Below are 18,185 nucleotides of genomic sequence, written 5' to 3' on the forward strand. Positions count from 1 at the left end.
TATAATGTGATAATATGCTGGCATTCGAGGGTAGATAAAATGAAAGAGAAAAGAAAACATTTTAGTGAGGACCATTTTAAATTGGAATTTTCTTGCACTGCTATTTGGAATGTACCATAGCACATCTGCTTTAGAGAAACAGCTTGGCATTTGCTCCAAGAGTTAGCCACAGTGTTACCATAGGACCTGCAATTCTACTTGTAAGGATAGAACAAGGATAATTGGTTACAGTCCAATAATATTTTATTCAGGAATGTTTCTAGTAAACTCAAGATAGACAAACTAAGGAACCAAAACATCCATCAAACACAAAATGTGGCATATTCTGATAATATCATATGCTATTAAAAATAGGAATTCTGATATATTTTATGCAATGGATGGCACTTGAAGACATTGCAGAATGTGAAAATGCCAGTAACTTACATGTTTCATAATTCCACAATTTCTAGCAATTCCACAGTCAGGAAATAGATTGATAATTTTCTAGGGCAGGAGTATGGAGTAAGATTGACGAAGCAATGATAGATGAATGCTCATGAGTACAGGACTTTGTTTTGGAGATGCTGAAAATGGTCTACAATTTTCCTCACAGGTACCCCATTCTCTGACTATACTGAAAACAACGCTGACTTTAAGTGAATGTGTTTCTATACTATATTAACAGCATCCTAATAAAACTGTTTTTTTTTAGAAAAGAGTGATTGCAAATGTCCAAGAACCTTTTACTTTTATATTTCATGTTCCAACCCTTTTATAATATTTATTTTTATGCTTTGAGTGTTTTGCCTGTGTGCATGTTTGTGCAACACATGCATGCATTGCCTACTGAGACCAGAAGAGGGCGAGGGATCCCATGAATGAAGTTACAGTTTGTTTTGAGCCACTTTGTAAGTGTTAGGATCTAAACCTTGGTCCTTTGGAATAGTAGCTGGTGCTCTTAAGTGTTGAGCCATCTATTCAGTAGCCCTCTATTTGATTTAAAAGCATTTTATTCACATTCTCTCAGTTTAACTGCTCATTATTCTTTGAAAACAGAGATTATAGTGTTTTGATGTTGCTTTTTTTTCTTTTTTTTTAATTAGGTATTTTCTTCATTTACATTTCCAATGCTATACCAAAAGTCCCTCCCCCACCACTCCCCTACCCACCCACTCCCACTTCTTGGCCCTGGCGTTCCCCTGTACTGAGGCATATAAAGTTTGCAAGACCAATGGGCCTCTCTTTTCACTGATGGCTGACTAGGCCATCTTCTGATATATATGCAGCTAGAAACACAAGCTCTGGGGGGACTGGTTAGTTCATATTGTTGTTCCACCTATAGAGCTGCAGACACCTTCAGCTCTTGGGTACTTTCTCTAGCTCCTCCATTGGGGGCCCTGTGTTCCATCCAATAGCTGACTATGAGCATACACTTCTGTGTTTGCTAGGCACCAACACAGTCTCACAAGAGACAGTTATATCAGGGTCCTTTCAGCAAAATCTTGCTAGTGTATGCAATGGTGTCAGCGTTTGGAGGCTGATTATGGGATGGATCCCCGGGTATGGCAGTCTCTAGATGATCCATCCTTTCGTCTCAGCTCCAAACTTTGTCTCTGTAACTCCTTCCATGGGTGTTTTGTTCCCAATTCTAAGAAGGGGCAAAGTGTCCACACTTTGGTCTTCATTCTTCTTGAGTTTCATGTGTTTTGCAAATTGTACCTTATATCTTGGGTATTCTAAGTTTCTGGGCTAATATCCACTTATCAGTGAGTACATATTCTGTGAGTTCCTTCGTGATTGGGTTACCTCACTCAGGATGATGCCGTCGAGGTCCATCCATTTGCCTAGGAATTTCATAAATTCATTCTTTTCAATAGCTGAGTAGTACTCCATTGTGTAAATGTACCACATTTTCCGTAGCCATTCCTCTATTGAGGGGCATCTAGGTTCTTTCCAGCTTCTGGATATTGTAAATAAGGCTGCTATGAACATAGTGGAGCGTGTGTTCTTATTAGGAGTTGGAACATCTTCTGGATATATGCCCAGGAGAGGTATTGCGAGATCTGGTAGTACTATGTCCAATTTTCTGAGGAACCACCAGACTGATTTCCAGAGTGGTAGTACAAGCTTGCAATCCCACCAACAATGGAGGAGTGTTCCCCTTTCTCCACATCCTCGCCAGCATCTGCTGTCACCTGAGGTTTTTTTCCCATTTTTTATTAGGTATTTAGCTCATTTACATTTCCAATGCTATACCAAAAGTCCCCCATACCCACCCACCCCCACTCCCCTACCCACCCACTCCCCCTTTTTGGCCCTGGCGTTCCCCTGTACTGGGGCATATAAAGTTTGTGTGTCCAATGGGCCTCTCTTTTCAGTGATGGCCGACTAGGCCATATTTGATACATATGCAGCTAGAGTCAAGAGCTCCGGGGTACTGGTTAGTTCATAATGTTGTTCCACCTATAGGGTTGCAGATCCCTTTAGCTCCTTGGGTTCTTTCTCTAGCTCCTCCATTGGGAGCCCTGTGATCCATCCATTGGCTGACTGTGAGCATACACTTCTGTGTTTGCTAGGCCCCAGCATAGTCTCACAAGAGACAGCTACATCTGGGTCCTTTCAATAAAATCTTGCTAGTGTATGCAATGGTGTCAGCGTTTGGAGGCTGATTATGGGGTGGATCCCTGGATATGGCAGTCTCTACATGGTCCATCCTTTCATCTCAGCTCCAAACTTTGTCTCTGTAACTCCTTCCATGGGTGTTTTGTTCCCAGTTCTAAGGAGGGGCATAGTGTCCACACTTCAGTCTTCATTCTTCTTGAGTTTCATGTGTTTAGCAAATTGTATCTTATATCTTGGGTATCCTAGGTTTGGGGCTAATATCCACTTATCAGTGAGTACATATTCTGTCAGTTCCTTTTTGAATGTGTTACCTCACTCAGGATGATGCCCTCCAGGTCCATCCATTGGGCTAGGAATTTCATAAATTCATTCTTTTTAATAGCTGAGTAGAACTCCATTGTGTAGATGTACCACATTTTCTGTATCCATTCCTCTGTTGAGGGGCATCTGGGTTCTTTCCAGCTTCTGGCTATTATAAATAAGGCTGCTATGAACATAGTGGAGCATGTGTCCTTCTTACCAGTTGGGGCATCTTCTGGATATATGCCCAGGAGAGGTATTGCTGGATCCTCCGGTAGTACTATGTCCAATTTTCTGAGGAACCGCCAGACTGATTTCCAGAGTGGTTGTACAAGCCTGCAATCCCACCAACAATGGAGGAGTGTTCCTCTTTCTCCACATCCATGCCAGCATCTGCTGTCACCTGAATTTTTGATCTTAGCCATTCTGACTGGTGTGAGGTGGAATCTCAGGGTTGTTTTGATTTGCATTTCCCTGATGATTAAGGATGTTGAACATTTTTTCAGGTGCTTCTCTGCCATTCGGTATTCCTCAGGTGAGAATTCTTTGTTCAGTTCTGAGCCCCATTTTTTAATGGGCTTATTTGATTATCTGAAGTCTGCCTTCTTGAGCTCCTTATATATGTTGGATATTAGTCCCTTATCTGCTTTAGGATAGGTAAAGATCCTTTCCCAGTCTGTTGGTGGTCTTCTGTCACCTGAATTTTTGATCTTAGCCATTCTGACTGGTGTGAGGTGAAATCTCAGGGTTGGTTTGATTTGCATTTCCCTGATGATTAAGGATGCTGAACATTTTTTCACGTGCTTCTCAGCCATTCGGTATTCCTCAGGTGAGAATTCCTTGTTTAGCTCTGAGCCCCATTTTTTAATGGGGTTATTTGATTTTGTGGAGTCCACCTTCTTGAGTTCTTTATATATATTGGATATTAGTCCCCTATATGATTTAGGATAGGTAAAGATCCTTTCCCAATCTGTTGGTGGCCTTGTTGTTGTTGTTTGTTTGTTTGTTTTGTTTTTTTTCCTGCGAAGTTTTCCATCCAGACTATAAGTTCTCTGACATTTCTATCTCTGTGTTTGCACCATTAAAATATACAATGGGGTTAGAGAAAAGTATAATGTGAATAATAGGGGAAGTTATAACCTTATATTAAGAACAGTCTTTGAGACAATTTCAATAGAAAGATATACCTTACCAGGCACTGAGCTCAGGATTTCACAAATCTTATTTAATTATCACAAAAGAAACCTCTGTTGCAGATACTATTATTCATATTTTGAAATAAACAATAAAATAAACACCTGAGACTCAAATGATTAATACAGAACTTGCACTCAGATATAGGAAACCTATGTGATCTCCTAAACAATGCAAAATTGATGTGGTGATAAATAGACTCATTCTTGCATGTTTTGTGTTCTTTTCCCTTATCATGGATCTGAAAGGCAACTATTTTAAAATGATAGACAATATTTACAATAGAATTTTACTTTTATAGAAAAATATTTATCATTTCAAAATTGTTTAAACCAATTTTATATTTATTTACATTAAAATCTTTGCATAAGGCTGCACTTACTTTAGGTGATACATGTAACAATTTCTTTTCTTTTGTATATTACTTTTATAATTTTACAGTCCAGCCATTGCCCTCCCCTCTCCCACAGTTCCTCATCTCATTCCTCTTCCCCCTGTCTCCAAGAGGATGTCCCCACCACACACCACACACCTCCATCCCACAAGAACTCCCCACTCCCTAGGGCCTCAAATCTTTCAAGCGTTAGGCCCCTTTTTCCCCTCACTGATGCCTGACCAGGCAGTTCTTTACTGTATATGTGACAGGGACCTCAGACCAGCTACTGCATGCTGCCTAGTTGGTATTTCAGTGTCTGAGAGATCTCAGGGGTCCAGGTTAGTTGAGTCTGCTGGTCTTCCTACGGGGTCTCCTTCTTCCTCAGCTTCTTCCAGCCTTTCCCTAATTCAACCACATGGGTCCTTGACTTCTATTACTGAAAACAATTACATGAAATTTGTCCTGTCTCTTTTAAAAACCCAAGATACATAGTCTCTTTATTAGGTGTTATGTAGTAGAAGAAATTGTAACATGAATAAGATGAGGCACTTAATTAACACAACAGTTATAAAGTGTGTACCTTTGGTACATTCATTCATTCTTTCTACTCTAAAGTACCCTAGGGGTGTAGCACAGAAAGCAAACAGAGGTGACTGTATTTTAATGGACCTTACAATACATACATAGCACATATTTATGTGGGCAAGTGCATGCATGAATACACTCATGTGAGTGTAATTTCGATTTGAGAGAGAGGGAAAAAGTTTTGGCCAATGACTGAAATACTCATTTTTTTTTCTTGACTGTGGTCAGAGAGAATTCCCACATAACAAAGACGACTGTAAGTTAGGAAGAATGATCTTATGAGATTCTGCTACTAGAGACATCTCTAAGATTTTATTGTGTACCTATGTATGCCTGATATATTTTAGGTTTTTCTCTCACAGATATATTTTAGCTACATTTATATATGCTTTATGGATTTTCTCAGTCATGAAAGTGAATTTATCTCTAAGTTCCACAAGCCAATTGGCATATATTAAAAAAAATATGGGAAAGGTTAAATTGATGCAAAATACATCAAAGGAGACCTAAGGTTATTATTCGGGGGGGGGGTATTACTATGAAGTAAAAACAGGAAACAATTCCATTCTGGCTTTTGGTTTAATCCTATCATAGATGCTTTAAAACTACCCTCTTCCTTTTTCTATTTCTTTAACTTATTTATTCTCTGGGTAGATGAACACCATTCACTATATTTTATATACTTGGTGCTTAATTATTGTGAGTCCTGAAAATGCAAGAGTAAAAGAAATGTGGATATGCTAAATGTTCAAGTAAAAACTAATCAAATTTTATTCTGAATGCTTTCTTTTGGTTTGTTTCTTCTTTTTATTAAAATTACAAATAGTAACAGAAAGATTTGAGTACAAATTTTGTTCCTGCTTAATATTCTTTTATGGAAATGAGATTCCTATACACAATGAGATTTTATTAAGCTGTAAATAAAAGTGAAATTATGAAGGTTGCATGTAAATGGACAGAGCTAGATCGAAAACGTTATACTGAGTGAGGTAAACCAGGCTCCAAAAGACAAATTTCATATTTTTCCACTCATATTTGAAACCTAACATTATTTATGTTTGTGTATTTAACTTGCAGTGCCAGTGGATGTCAGGAAAGGTTAAGGAGAAGAAAGATCTTAAGAGAGTGGGGAATAGGAGAACATATGTGACATGAAGGAGAAAGAGGAATGATGGGAAAGGAAGTTGAAATGCTGTGAGATATGAGAGAGGAAGAAAGAGAAAGAACAGGAGGTAGAATAATTAACAACAAGGATTTTGAAAAAGTCACATTCAGTCCTACTATATTAATTATATGTATATTTACAGAACAGTCTGATTGGATTTACTCTACATTGGGGATAATGCTCCTCACATAACCCATAAATTGTCAAATCAAAAGCCTTATACGGGGCTTGAAGAGATGATTCAGCAGCTACGACCACTTAATGCTATTGTAGAGGACCTGGGTTCACATCCTAGTACCCACATTGGGTAGATTACTACAAATCTCCTAGCTCTAGGAGATGAAAACATTCTTTTGGCTTATGCAGTCAACTTACACACACACACACACACACACACACAAACACAAACACACACACACATACACACACACCTTATCTATCTATCTATCTATCTATCTATCTATCTATCTATCTATCTATCTATCTAGAGAGGGGGGAGTTCAATGTCAGATGTGGCCCATCTCCCCTTGAATTCTTGGTCAGAAATATTCCAAACCCACCCCCTTCTTCAAAATATGCAGGTTATAGATGTTGCTCTTGGTTGCCCACAAGAACCTGGTGGTCTGACCCTTTTGCTAAAGGCATTGCGTGCTTTGGTTACAGTATATAGAGAATTCAATTCGGTACTGAGAAAGAAGCCTCTTTCCTGCCAGCTAGATATCATAGGGTGCTTGACAGGCTGATAGAGCAAAGAAATCAACAGCCATACCAGATGCTAAGTTTGAGAGTTACAATAACAACTGTGTGCCTAGAAATGACTATGGTTGCAAGAGTAGCATGAATGTTATGGGATTAGCCAACCATTTTATGATTGAATTTATGGAAGGAATATATGACCAGTACTGTAAATCTGTCCAAACACTTATGGCTGGGGAGCTTACAGACTCTAGAGGTGAACCTAGTATTATTTTAGTAAATGGACATAACATTTAACTGCCGTCTAAATTTATATATTTATACTCAGAGATTAGTGGAGCAGACCTCACCAGAGAAGTTTCTTTGTTCAGTGTCTGGCAGTGAAGGAAGTTAATGCTGAAAATTGCAAATTTTCAAGCACACAAAACAAGTATCTATGGAATGATCAGCTATAAATAAGACATCTCCATCATACTTCCTTTCCCCAAAGCTCAAATACCATCATGAAGAAGAGAACAGAAAGATTCTACTGTACAGAGAACTGGAGAGAAACAGGGTCTTTTGGACATGACACACCATTACACTCATGGATTCATGGTAGCAGTGATTGCCTGCACAAGGCCAGCACAAGATCAATTCAATCATCTTTCCAGAGTGAAGGAGAGACTCATGAACTCCCACTACTAGCTGAGGTAGTACTGACAATTGATGGTTTTTGAGGTAGGAAAAGTCAGTTTTATCTAAATCTGTAGTATCTGGTGGGTCAACCCTGCTCCTGTATGTGGCCCTATATACTTCAGCACATGGGCAATACGGATTCAACCTAGTCTGGTTACTGAATATAACAAGATAGGCACAAACCTTAGAGGAGTTAGGATAGATCTAGGAGGAGTTATGATGATTAGTAGGAGTGAATACTATCAAAATACATTGTATGCATGTATGAAATTCTCAAAGAACTAAGAAAATAGTTTTAAATTCTTTTCATGAGGACACAAAGGTATCAGAGGGCAATCAGAATGGTGTAGAAGTAAAAAATAGTAGACTAGTTTTAATTGAAATGCCAGTACACCTTCTTTATTCTCAAACATTCCTTTGTGTGTGTGTGTGTGTGTATGTGTGTGTTATACTCTCAGGTAGATATTTTTAAAATGCTATTAAGGTACTTGGTTACAATATAAGGATTTCAGAATCTATGAGGGAAGAATCAACGTTATTATGTTTGGTCCTTAGCATAAATATATATAGTAAACTATATTAGATACTCTCTAATTCATCCAACAAGAGTCTGATACATATGACTAAAACTGTCCTTTTTACTTAGTTTTAAAATATCCAACTTTAAGTTTTATCCTCATGGCCAATCTAGAAGTGAGCATATATGAAATAAGGCAATTTCAGATTGTGAGAAAAATATATAATTAAAACAGGATGCTGCATCTGGGTGTGCGCAGGGTAGAGGGAGATTGCAGTACAAAATCCATTCCCTGGTGCAAGTGTTTATCTGACATCAGTGGGAGGGGAGGCCCTTGGTCCTGTGGAAGCTTGCTGCCACTATGTAGGGGGATGCTGGAGTGGAGGCAGGAGTGGGTGAATGGGTGGAGGAGTACCCTCATGGAGGCAAAGAGGAGAGGGTATGGGGGTTTATGGAGGGAAAACTGGGAAGGAAAATATCATTTTAAATGTAAACAAATAAAATATTAATAAAAACATAACAAACAAAAATCAGAATGCTGAATGATGGTTTGGAAATTGGAGATAATTGTTTCCAAAAGTTAGGGATAACTCAATGAAAAAGTATTTGAATTAGATACTTAGAAAAAAACCTTTATACATAAACAGTATCAGAGAAAGAACTTTCTGAATGGAAAAAAAGTAGCTATAAAAAAGGGGGTATCATGTTCAAAAAAGGAAAGTAACCATCGATGAAAGGTTGAAGAAGTATGTTGGATTTATAGGATTTAGGCAACAATTCAACTGCATTGCCAATTCAGTTGGCAATACACACCGGAAGATGTTCTCCATGGGTGTAAAGTGGAATGTTGCAGATGCTGGGTTTTAGGAAGACAAATTTGAATCAAGAGAAAGAGAGTGGAATCTGACAGAAGTTCAAGATAGAGATAATGATGTCTTAGACTAGGTTGATGTCAGCAGGAAGCAAAAGAAATGGACAAATCAACAAAACTTGCCAATAGAGTGAAAGTGGGATCTAAGGGAAATAAACAAAACATGACACTGAGGAGTGTTTTGAGGAACTAGTGAAATGAGGATCACTGGAGGAGTAACAGGTTTGGGAGTGTTTGGGCAGAGGGATCAAAATTTTTGGTTTTGACACTTTATTGGAGATGCCTATTAGACTTACAAATGGAAGTGGTGAATAGGTAGTTGGGTATGTGAATTTGATTCTCAAGGGACACATATAGGCCAGAAATATTTGTTAGTTATGGTGATATATGTGCTATTTAATGTCACACTACTGAACTTAAACTTGTAATACAATTACAAAGGAACCAAGCACTTATTAACAAGCTCTTAGATTCTACAACATTTAGAGACTGTTAGTAAAGAACAAACTGTATTAACAAAATAAATTGCGATAAATCACAGTAATAGGAGAAAAGTCATGATAGTGTGATGTCTGGATAGCAAAGGGCTGAAAATATATTTTAAGAAATAGGAAATTAGCCACTGTATTAAAGTTTACTAAAAAAAAAAAAAAAAAGCATGTGAAACACGGTCAGGGGATTCACTGTTGGTTTGCTATTGGCAATATGAAAGTGGTTGATAACGTTAACAAGCACAGTTTTAGCCAAGTGGCAGAGGCAGAAGCAAACTGGACATGGATGCAAAAGTGGAAGAAAGATGCAATAATTGTGACAAGGATAATGGACAGCCTATAAAGTTATTTTACAGAAATAAGGAGAGACATGAAGCAGTAATGTAGGAGTTAAGAGAGTTTCTATCTCATGTGTATCTTTGTATTGGTAAGTATGATGCAATAAACAGTAAGTTGTTACTACAAGAATGTGCACAACTGGGCACTAATCCTTAGGGAGGCAAGAAGATGTCTAGTCTTGAGATGATTTGGAAGGAGTGGATCATTGATATCAGCTTATACATTTTATTTATGTTAAAGTGTTATGGACACTGATATTTTGACAAATTTAGTAGTCAGGAAAGAAACAGTCCTCTCTCTCTTTTACAATTCAACAAGCAGGACATTTTTCTTTTTCTTTATATAGACATTTTAATTAGAATATAATTGTATTACTTCCCCCTGTAGGCTTAGATTTTTCAAAACCTACTTTAATAAAGGGTTCTCAAATGCTTCAAACTCCCTTCTAGCCCACCATCCAAAGGTAGGGGAGAAAAGATGGTAAATAGGAAAAGGGAATGTGGACCTGTTTAGAGTAGTTCTTTGGGGCAATTCATATCTCCATTCATCAGGATAACAGCAATCCAGTTCAGTAGTGTCAGGATACCAAACTTGAATCAGCAATAGCACCACAATCCAGCAGAAGCCTCTGCCAAATCAGCACAAGTCAGCAGGAGTGACCAGGACCAGCCAGAATACCAGCAGTTTTCTGCCATGCCTCTCTCAATGAAGCAAAGATCAGTGAACCTGGGATGTACTGCAAGTAATGCAAGTGCCCTGTCACATTCCTTTGGGTCCTATTTATATACTCTCTCCAAGAAAGATGTTACTTGAGTCTGTATCACATGACACAGCTAGAAATTTCCCCTTCATTCCCCTTTCCATTTCCTACTCCCATCCATTCTAAATCCCTCCAACTCCCTCTATGTCCACCTCACTCCCAAATTACTATCATTACACACACACACACACACACACACACACACACACACACACACACACACACACACAGAGGCATAAGTACATAACAGAGGCATAAGTACATAAAGACAAGAGATAAGATGGTGAGTTTGGTTTTTTGTAGCTGTTGTTTTTGTATATATCAGGTTTCAGGGATCACCACTTTTATTGGACAATTAGCGGGCTCATCTCTGGGATAGACTAACTCTCCTCTCAGTTGCCTATAGCTTCTTGTCCGGTTATGTAACTCCATGAGCTTTTGCTCCTCCCACATTAGCATGTCTCACAGATGTTGCCATTCTTCAAATTCTGTTTATACAGCTATTTCTATGACAGAGTGTTTCACATATTTCCTGGTGGTCTCTTTCTAAAAATCTTTTTAACCCTTTTCTGAGAAGGTCCCTGAGCTATAGATACAGGAGCTGTTGTGTAGATGTATCCATTGGGGCTAGGCTCCTGCAACCCATACAATAAAGCTCTATATTGTCTCCAGTTGAGATCTTCTCTAATGGTCTCCATTTGCTAGGAAGATAAGCTTCTTTTATCAGGGGTCCTCTGGATAAATAAACAACTGTTGCTTACTGCACCTTTATGGGTGTCTTGCCATGCTGGTTATTGTTGTGCTTCACAGGTGTTGTAGACAGAGAGGGAGTACTATTAACTCTTTCCTTCCCTTAGCAGCTTGAATAGTATTTTCTGGTACTATGCAAGCTAGACCATAGGAAGCAGGCCTTCGGGTGAGCTCTAGATCAAATAATCTGGGTCTTGTGTCCTAAGTGTGAAGTATCTTCAGCAACAGGAGTTTACTTTAACCTCTAAGATACAACCCAGGGCAACAGCCATTGTCAATATTGCTTGATGGGTCACTTGGACTACCCTTATCAACTGGTTTTAAATTTTTTTCATTCCTAGTACTGAGGTTTCTGCCTGTCTACAGTTCATTACAGTGACATTGTCAACTCTAGTGGCAAGTGGGAGTGGGTGGGTAGGGGAGTGGGGGTGAGGGTATGGGGACTTTTGGGATAGCATTGGAAATGTAAATGAAGAAAATACCCAATTAAAATAAAATAAAATAAAAAATTTAAAAAGTTATCAGTAAAATTTTAAAAAATCTTTATATATATTTGAATACACTTATATGTACAATTTTTGGTAACTATAAAATAATAAGATTACTTGAAGTGTTTTTTAAAAACAGAACCTCACTGTCATTTCTTTCTTTCCTCCCTCATTCCTCTTCTGTATTGATCCCCTTCCCATTTGGATCCTGTTTCTCCATTTTTTCCTTTTCTACTTCCTGCCAGCTCCCTTCTGTTATTCCCTTCATGGTTCCTTTATACATTAGTGGTTTCAGTGTTTGCTCCATGTTGTATGCAGGACACCTGAAGATGTAGAACTAGGAAAATCAAGTGAGAGAACATGTGGTATTTGTCTTTCTGGGTCTGGGTTACCACACTCATTATAATTTTTAAAAAGTGAGGTTATTAGCTGAGAATAAAGATCACAAAGAATGATTTGGAAGCTTGAGATTATAAGAACATAAGAAAATTGTAGTATAGGCTGAATAGTGCTTTGCTGTCTCTGAAGTTTCTGGTTTTTTTAAACATTAACTACCTCTGAGAAATTCAGATCTTGTTCCCCATGATGCAGTGTTCTTCTGGTTCCAGGTAGTATTTTCATAGAGATGGCTTGTATTATATAAAAGTTGGGGAATCATCGTTGACGTTCAGGAAGAGGAAGTGTAGAACACTTCCTTGTCTGTGGCATTCAAAAGATAGGCTCTTAGGCTGTTGTAGTTACATTAGATGTACCTCCACATCTTAATGCATATGACTATTTGGTTATTTTTCATAATATTATCATGAATTTCACTTTAAAATTTTTCTTCCATATTTATGAAAGAAACACAAATGGTGTTTATGCTCTTTGATTACTTATTTAAATGTTTAGTCTGGTAACTCCTATACCCTTGTACCCCTGAAGGATTCTTCCACAAGGATCTCTCTTTGTAATTTGAAATCAATGAGTTAGGCTACAAATTGCTTCATGGTGTATTGGACAAATGTACTCTCTCTGCATTAACATGAATGCAATCAATGAATCCCTATTGTTGAATATGATATCTCAAATTTTTATGATGTATTATATGAAAAAATGTTTTTCATGGAGAAAGTAAAACCCTCATGGATCATGATGTATATTTCATAGCATCTAACCATCTCTATGTCAAAGTACATATATAGTTTTATAGAGTCTCATTGTCAATTTAGATGTATCAAAGTGGCTATTTAAAGTTATCCTTAATTTTTAAATTGTTGTCTATCTAAATGGCCACAGCACAGTGTTTACCTGTATTCATAGATAAAGTGCTTAAAATAATAGGTTTGTGTAGACTTAGATCTACTATACATGCTTCACATCTATACTAAAATGTGAATTTCTTTCTACAAATCCATACTATTACAAGTTAGCCCTTCTAAATTCATTTGAGGTATTTTGGTCTTTGAGTTCAAAGTCTTAATCAATTGATTTTCATGGATTTTCTTTTTTATTTGCACAATAGTGTACTATAGCTGTCTGATGCTGTGGTTCTATATTCAACCGAAATTTTCTCTCCCAGAGTTATTTTGTCATAAAACTGTTGTATCTATGAAGTTTTTGCTCATTATGACAGTTGAAAGATGGGCTTAAATTTAAGCTTTGGTTAAAAAGTGTTAATGCTTAGATTGTGTCTGAAATGTAACTCCCATTTACACAGGTTCAGAATGCCATTCTGTATCACTAGTTAGGTGACAGATAGATGATAGTTACCAGATGGCTCAATTAATAGATGTTTGCAAACTTCCTAATATTTTTGCTTACTTTAGTTCATATGTCATTTTGTAGGAAGTGGTTTAACACTATCATGATACTTAGATATTAGCATGGAGATGCAAAGTGAGTTATTATATAACTATATTTCACATTTCCTTAAAGTCATAACTAACCACTTTCTTTCCCTCTTAAAAAAATTCCCTGTGCAGAATCCATGGAGCTTATCAAACCCAGAAGCTTTTTCTAGAACTTCTTTTTCTCCATCATCACAATTATCCAGAACAAATTCCAAGTAAGCCATCTTATCCTATAAAAGCAAACTGCAAAGTACAAATACTCAAAAAGAAAGATGAGAATTTCTTATTTGGAAAGAATTGCTTTAGACAGTTTAAACTTATTTATTTGTTTGTTGTTGTTGTTGTTGTTGTTGCTTTTTTTGATTTGTTTTTGGATAGGAGGCAAATTTGCAGAGAGAAACATGCATAGTTAACGATAAGACTGTTTCCAACTGTAAATATCTATATAATGGTATTTCCGACAGCATAAAATATAGCTCTTTAGCATATTTCCTGAGGAAAAATTCAGAAGTGACCAAAATTAAACTTTAGAACATTAAATGCTGTACATCCCCATTTATCTAAGTATCACAACTTCTTAGGCATTCTGAGAAATAACATAGTGACTATTTCCTATCAAGCCTTTTATGATTTAAAGAAAAATGGTTTTAGTACTTTCTGTCTTATGAATATACCATTATATTCACATATTATATCATTATGCTTCTTGTTTCATTCTAATGACTTCTGCATAACTTCATTTGCTTCATATAGAATATAGTCATAATAATCTATAATACTTTAGCATTATATACTTTAACAACATATGCATATTTTATATTTTAAAATATTATATTTTATTCTTAAAATAGCTTTATTGCTCAAGAACACAAAGAAGACCATCCTTACAACTATCCATATCTTAAGTGGAATGCCTCTCCAGGACCAAGTAATCCCGCAGTAAACTATGGAAACAGTCATTTGTCAGCCACATATGCAAAGCCAAACTTTGTATGTAGAAAACATTTCTGTTTGTGGTTATCATCATTATAATTACAGTACAGATAACATAGTGAATAATAGAATTCATTATGCTAAAATTATATAATAAAATCAGTACAAACAAAGGCTTAAAGTTTATATAAATTGCTATATCTACTATTTCTGTTTGTATAATGGGCTTAGGAAATGAGAATCAAAGATATAGAATATGTGATATAGAATAGGTATTAATGAATATGTACGTACATGTAACATGTTTTGTATTCGTGTGTGTACTATAATTTATACATAAAATATTTAAATTGGCAATTATTAGAAAAAGATTTGAAATCAATGAAAACAGATTAAATGCAAGGAGACTTATTCAGAGATGTATTAACATTCATCTTGTACAGTAACAAAATAAACTTTGATAGTATTCCAAAACTACTTATTTTTCCTAAATACATATTATTCAGAGCAATGCTTGCTTCTTTTAGTGAATAGATTATGAGTTGCACAGTATCAAAACCAGTTTAGACGGATAATAGTACAGGTATTTTATGGCTATTTAAAAGCAACTAAAATTCATTTACTGAAAGAAATACTTTATTGATTTAAATAATTATGGACTTATTATGATAATTAAACATTTTAATTAAATAACATAACATATGCTTAATTTTCTAATTCAATACCCTATCTAAGCAAGCTTAAACATTTTATCAAATGCCATGTAATTACTTTGACGTTTTCAACTTCCTTGCAGGATTTTTCCACATCCGGGGTCCCACGAGCAGCATATCCTCCAAAAGAAAAGAAATACTCGGTTTATGAAGAGTCAGAAATCACTTACAAAATTGGTCGTGCAAACATGATACCCAACTATTAATATACCCATGGAAAAAAATAACTGTGTGTAAATCTACATACACCAATCTTGTTATATACCAAGGAAACACTACAAATATGATTTCCATGCTCTACATACTTTGTTTTTCTTATAATTATGATAATTGTTTTCTTTATGTCTTGAGTTTTTTTTTTCTTTGTTGGCCCCTCCTGATGACCATAATGCAAAACTTTCATTTCTTCTATTCAATTCCATTAATTCACCAGATGCAGATATTTGTTATCTCCAAAATTTGGCACAATACCTGGGTATTTATTCATGGAATTCTTTAGTATGTTCAGTGAAATGAAAAGAAGATCAGTTGCAAACTGTTTATAAAAAATAAATAATGATGAATAAAGGCACTTACTGGCAATTCTGATGACCTGAGTTCAAACCCCAAGATTCATGGGGTGGAGAAAAAGGTGGGAAGAAATTTGGGAGAAAGGAAGTGTTAACCCAAATAGAAAGTGTATAAAAATGCCATGTGAAAACTAGAATCTTGTTAGGAGAGGGGTAGTGGTGAAGGGAATCCTGGAGGACTGGATAATGCTGCTCCTAAAAACCATGGGTTTTTTAAAGCAAAAAATTCCAGTGGTGCTATAGAATATCATCTTATGAGCTCTTTGTCAGGGAGACTTCAGAGCTCCTCACCCAATACAGGCTCTTAGCATTCCTCTTGGTTACCTACCAGAAACTAGTTGATAAGAATCTATTGCTGAAGACACCACACACCTTTGTTTCATAATATGGAGAAAACAAGCTGGAAATGAGCTAAAGGCTTCTTTCCTGCTGTTTAGTTGTCATAGTATTGAAAGATGTTGTGTAGGCTACTAAAGAAGTAAAAGTTTCAGTGCTCTTATTCATCTATGAACTCCACAAATTACAAAAAAACAAAGAAAAGAAAAGAAAAGAAAAGAAAACAAAAACAACCTTCCAGATGTGTCAACTGATGCACTAGTGGCACAACTGTTATGGGACTAACCAACAAATCTCTGGTTTTATATAAGGCTTCATCCACAAGAAGTAATCCTTCCGTACTATAAACCTAATAAAAATCCCATGGATGAGGACAACATAGGTTCTAGGGGTGAACTTACTATTAATAGTTAGCTAAATTGTCATGGCTCAAAACTGCATTCCAAATATCTATGTTTATATCCATAGACAAATGCTTTTCTTATCCTTAACTAGGAAAGTTCTCTTTATAATAAAAGAGGGTGAATAGAGAGTATTTAGGTGCTCAAGGTGTGAGAACAAGTGATTGTTGAATGCATAAACAAGTGATTGTTGAATGAATAAACAGGCATTTATACAATATCCTCTAAGGCTTTGGAACTTTGTGGAAGGAGAGGCAGAAAAAAATGTAAGAACTGAATAACAGAGAGAAAGAAAGCGAAAGACTGTCTTCTAGACAGGATACAGACAATGTGATTATTATTTCATTGTAGTTGTAGCTACCTACAATGGTTCTGAATAAGAGCAGACCTGTAAACAAGAAATCATAAGTTAGGGACAGACTCAGGTGGTCCTACTTCTCTTTGCTCAGTAATTGGTTACTGAAGGTTTTTTTTGTTGTTGTTGTTGGGAGGGAGACAATGTCTTCAGTTACATCAGTTTTACTGAAGAGATCACCAGACTCAAATGGATAGCTCCTAACCCATAGTCACAAAAATGGCTTCAGTTAGATCCAGCAAGTCATAAGAAACAAATACACAAAGAGCCACTGAGATAGTTTAATGTAGAGACATTTTAATCCAGTAATATGACTGCTCTGGCAAGGGATCACATACAAAGACCTTCTAGAACTGTGTGCTCTGGGTAAAATACAGACACACCCTTACTACACACTTTTCATCCCTCTGGCTGGAATACAGACATGCCCTTATTACACATCTTTAATTACCAACAGTGAAGGTAAAGTTGGTTTGTAGAAGGAAGCAGCCATGTTTGAAAGTGACATATAATTGAAAGGCAAAGTGATAAATCAGAGCTTTGACAGAATGAGTCAGAGATAGGACACACCCAATAGCACAGGGAGGAGAGGCTACTTAAGAGAACAGCACAGGGGAGAGAGGAGACTTAAGAGAACAGCACACGTGCCCCCCCACACACACACAGAGACAGAGACAGAGAGACAGAGAGACAGAGAGAGGAGGCAGTTTTACTGGGACAGTTTTGCAGACAGGTTGCAGGTGAAGACAACAGAGAATGAGAAGGAGCAAGAAGATTAGAACAGATTAACAGAGTTAGAGGCCAAGCAGAGTAATTCAGTCAGAAGCTCAGAGAATCCAGTTTGAACTAGTCAGCTCAGAGAGGAGTTTAGGTTAGAACAGCTGAGTTGAACCAGCCAGCCACAGTTCAGAAAGAGCTAGAAATGGAGGGTTTATTCAGTATTGAGCCTTTGAGATGACAATTACATCTGGCAACTAAAAGTTACATTCATAGCTTAGTCAGTAAGAAGCTGCTGCCAGTGCCTGATAATCTGAGTTCTAATTCCCAGGACAAACCAACAAACTGGAAGGAGAGAACCAATTCCTGCAAATTGTCCTCTGGCTTTCCCAGGCACGCATTAGTATGTACGGGACACCACCCCAATGAACAATAAACCAAAATTAAATGTAATAAAAGATGTGAATGGGGTAAAAGAACCTGCAGGGAGTTAGTTAGCAAATCTAATTGGATGG

The 18,185-nt window shown here is 36.8% G+C and overlaps 1 protein-coding gene across 2 annotated transcripts in view; it reads left to right on the top strand.

Annotated features, from left to right (window-relative positions):
- 2010106E10Rik (RIKEN cDNA 2010106E10 gene) overlaps positions 1-15,872 on the top strand; it is a 63,070-nt gene extending 47,198 nt beyond the window's left edge. For both annotated transcript variants that reach the window (NM_001168590.1, NM_026333.4), the window contains exons 5-7: positions 13,779-13,861; positions 14,498-14,636; positions 15,376-15,872. In NM_001168590.1, the coding sequence (NP_001162062.1) occupies positions 13,779-13,861; positions 14,498-14,636; positions 15,376-15,498 (345 nt within the window). In that variant the 3' untranslated portion in view covers positions 15,499-15,872. The remainder of the gene's footprint in view (positions 1-13,778; positions 13,862-14,497; positions 14,637-15,375) is intronic.
- Positions 15,873-18,185: the final 2,313 nt, after the last annotated feature.

Source organism: Mus musculus, chromosome X, assembly GCF_000001635.26.
Source record: "Mus musculus strain C57BL/6J chromosome X, GRCm38.p6 C57BL/6J".
Taxonomy (NCBI): Eukaryota; Metazoa; Chordata; class Mammalia; order Rodentia; family Muridae; genus Mus; species Mus musculus.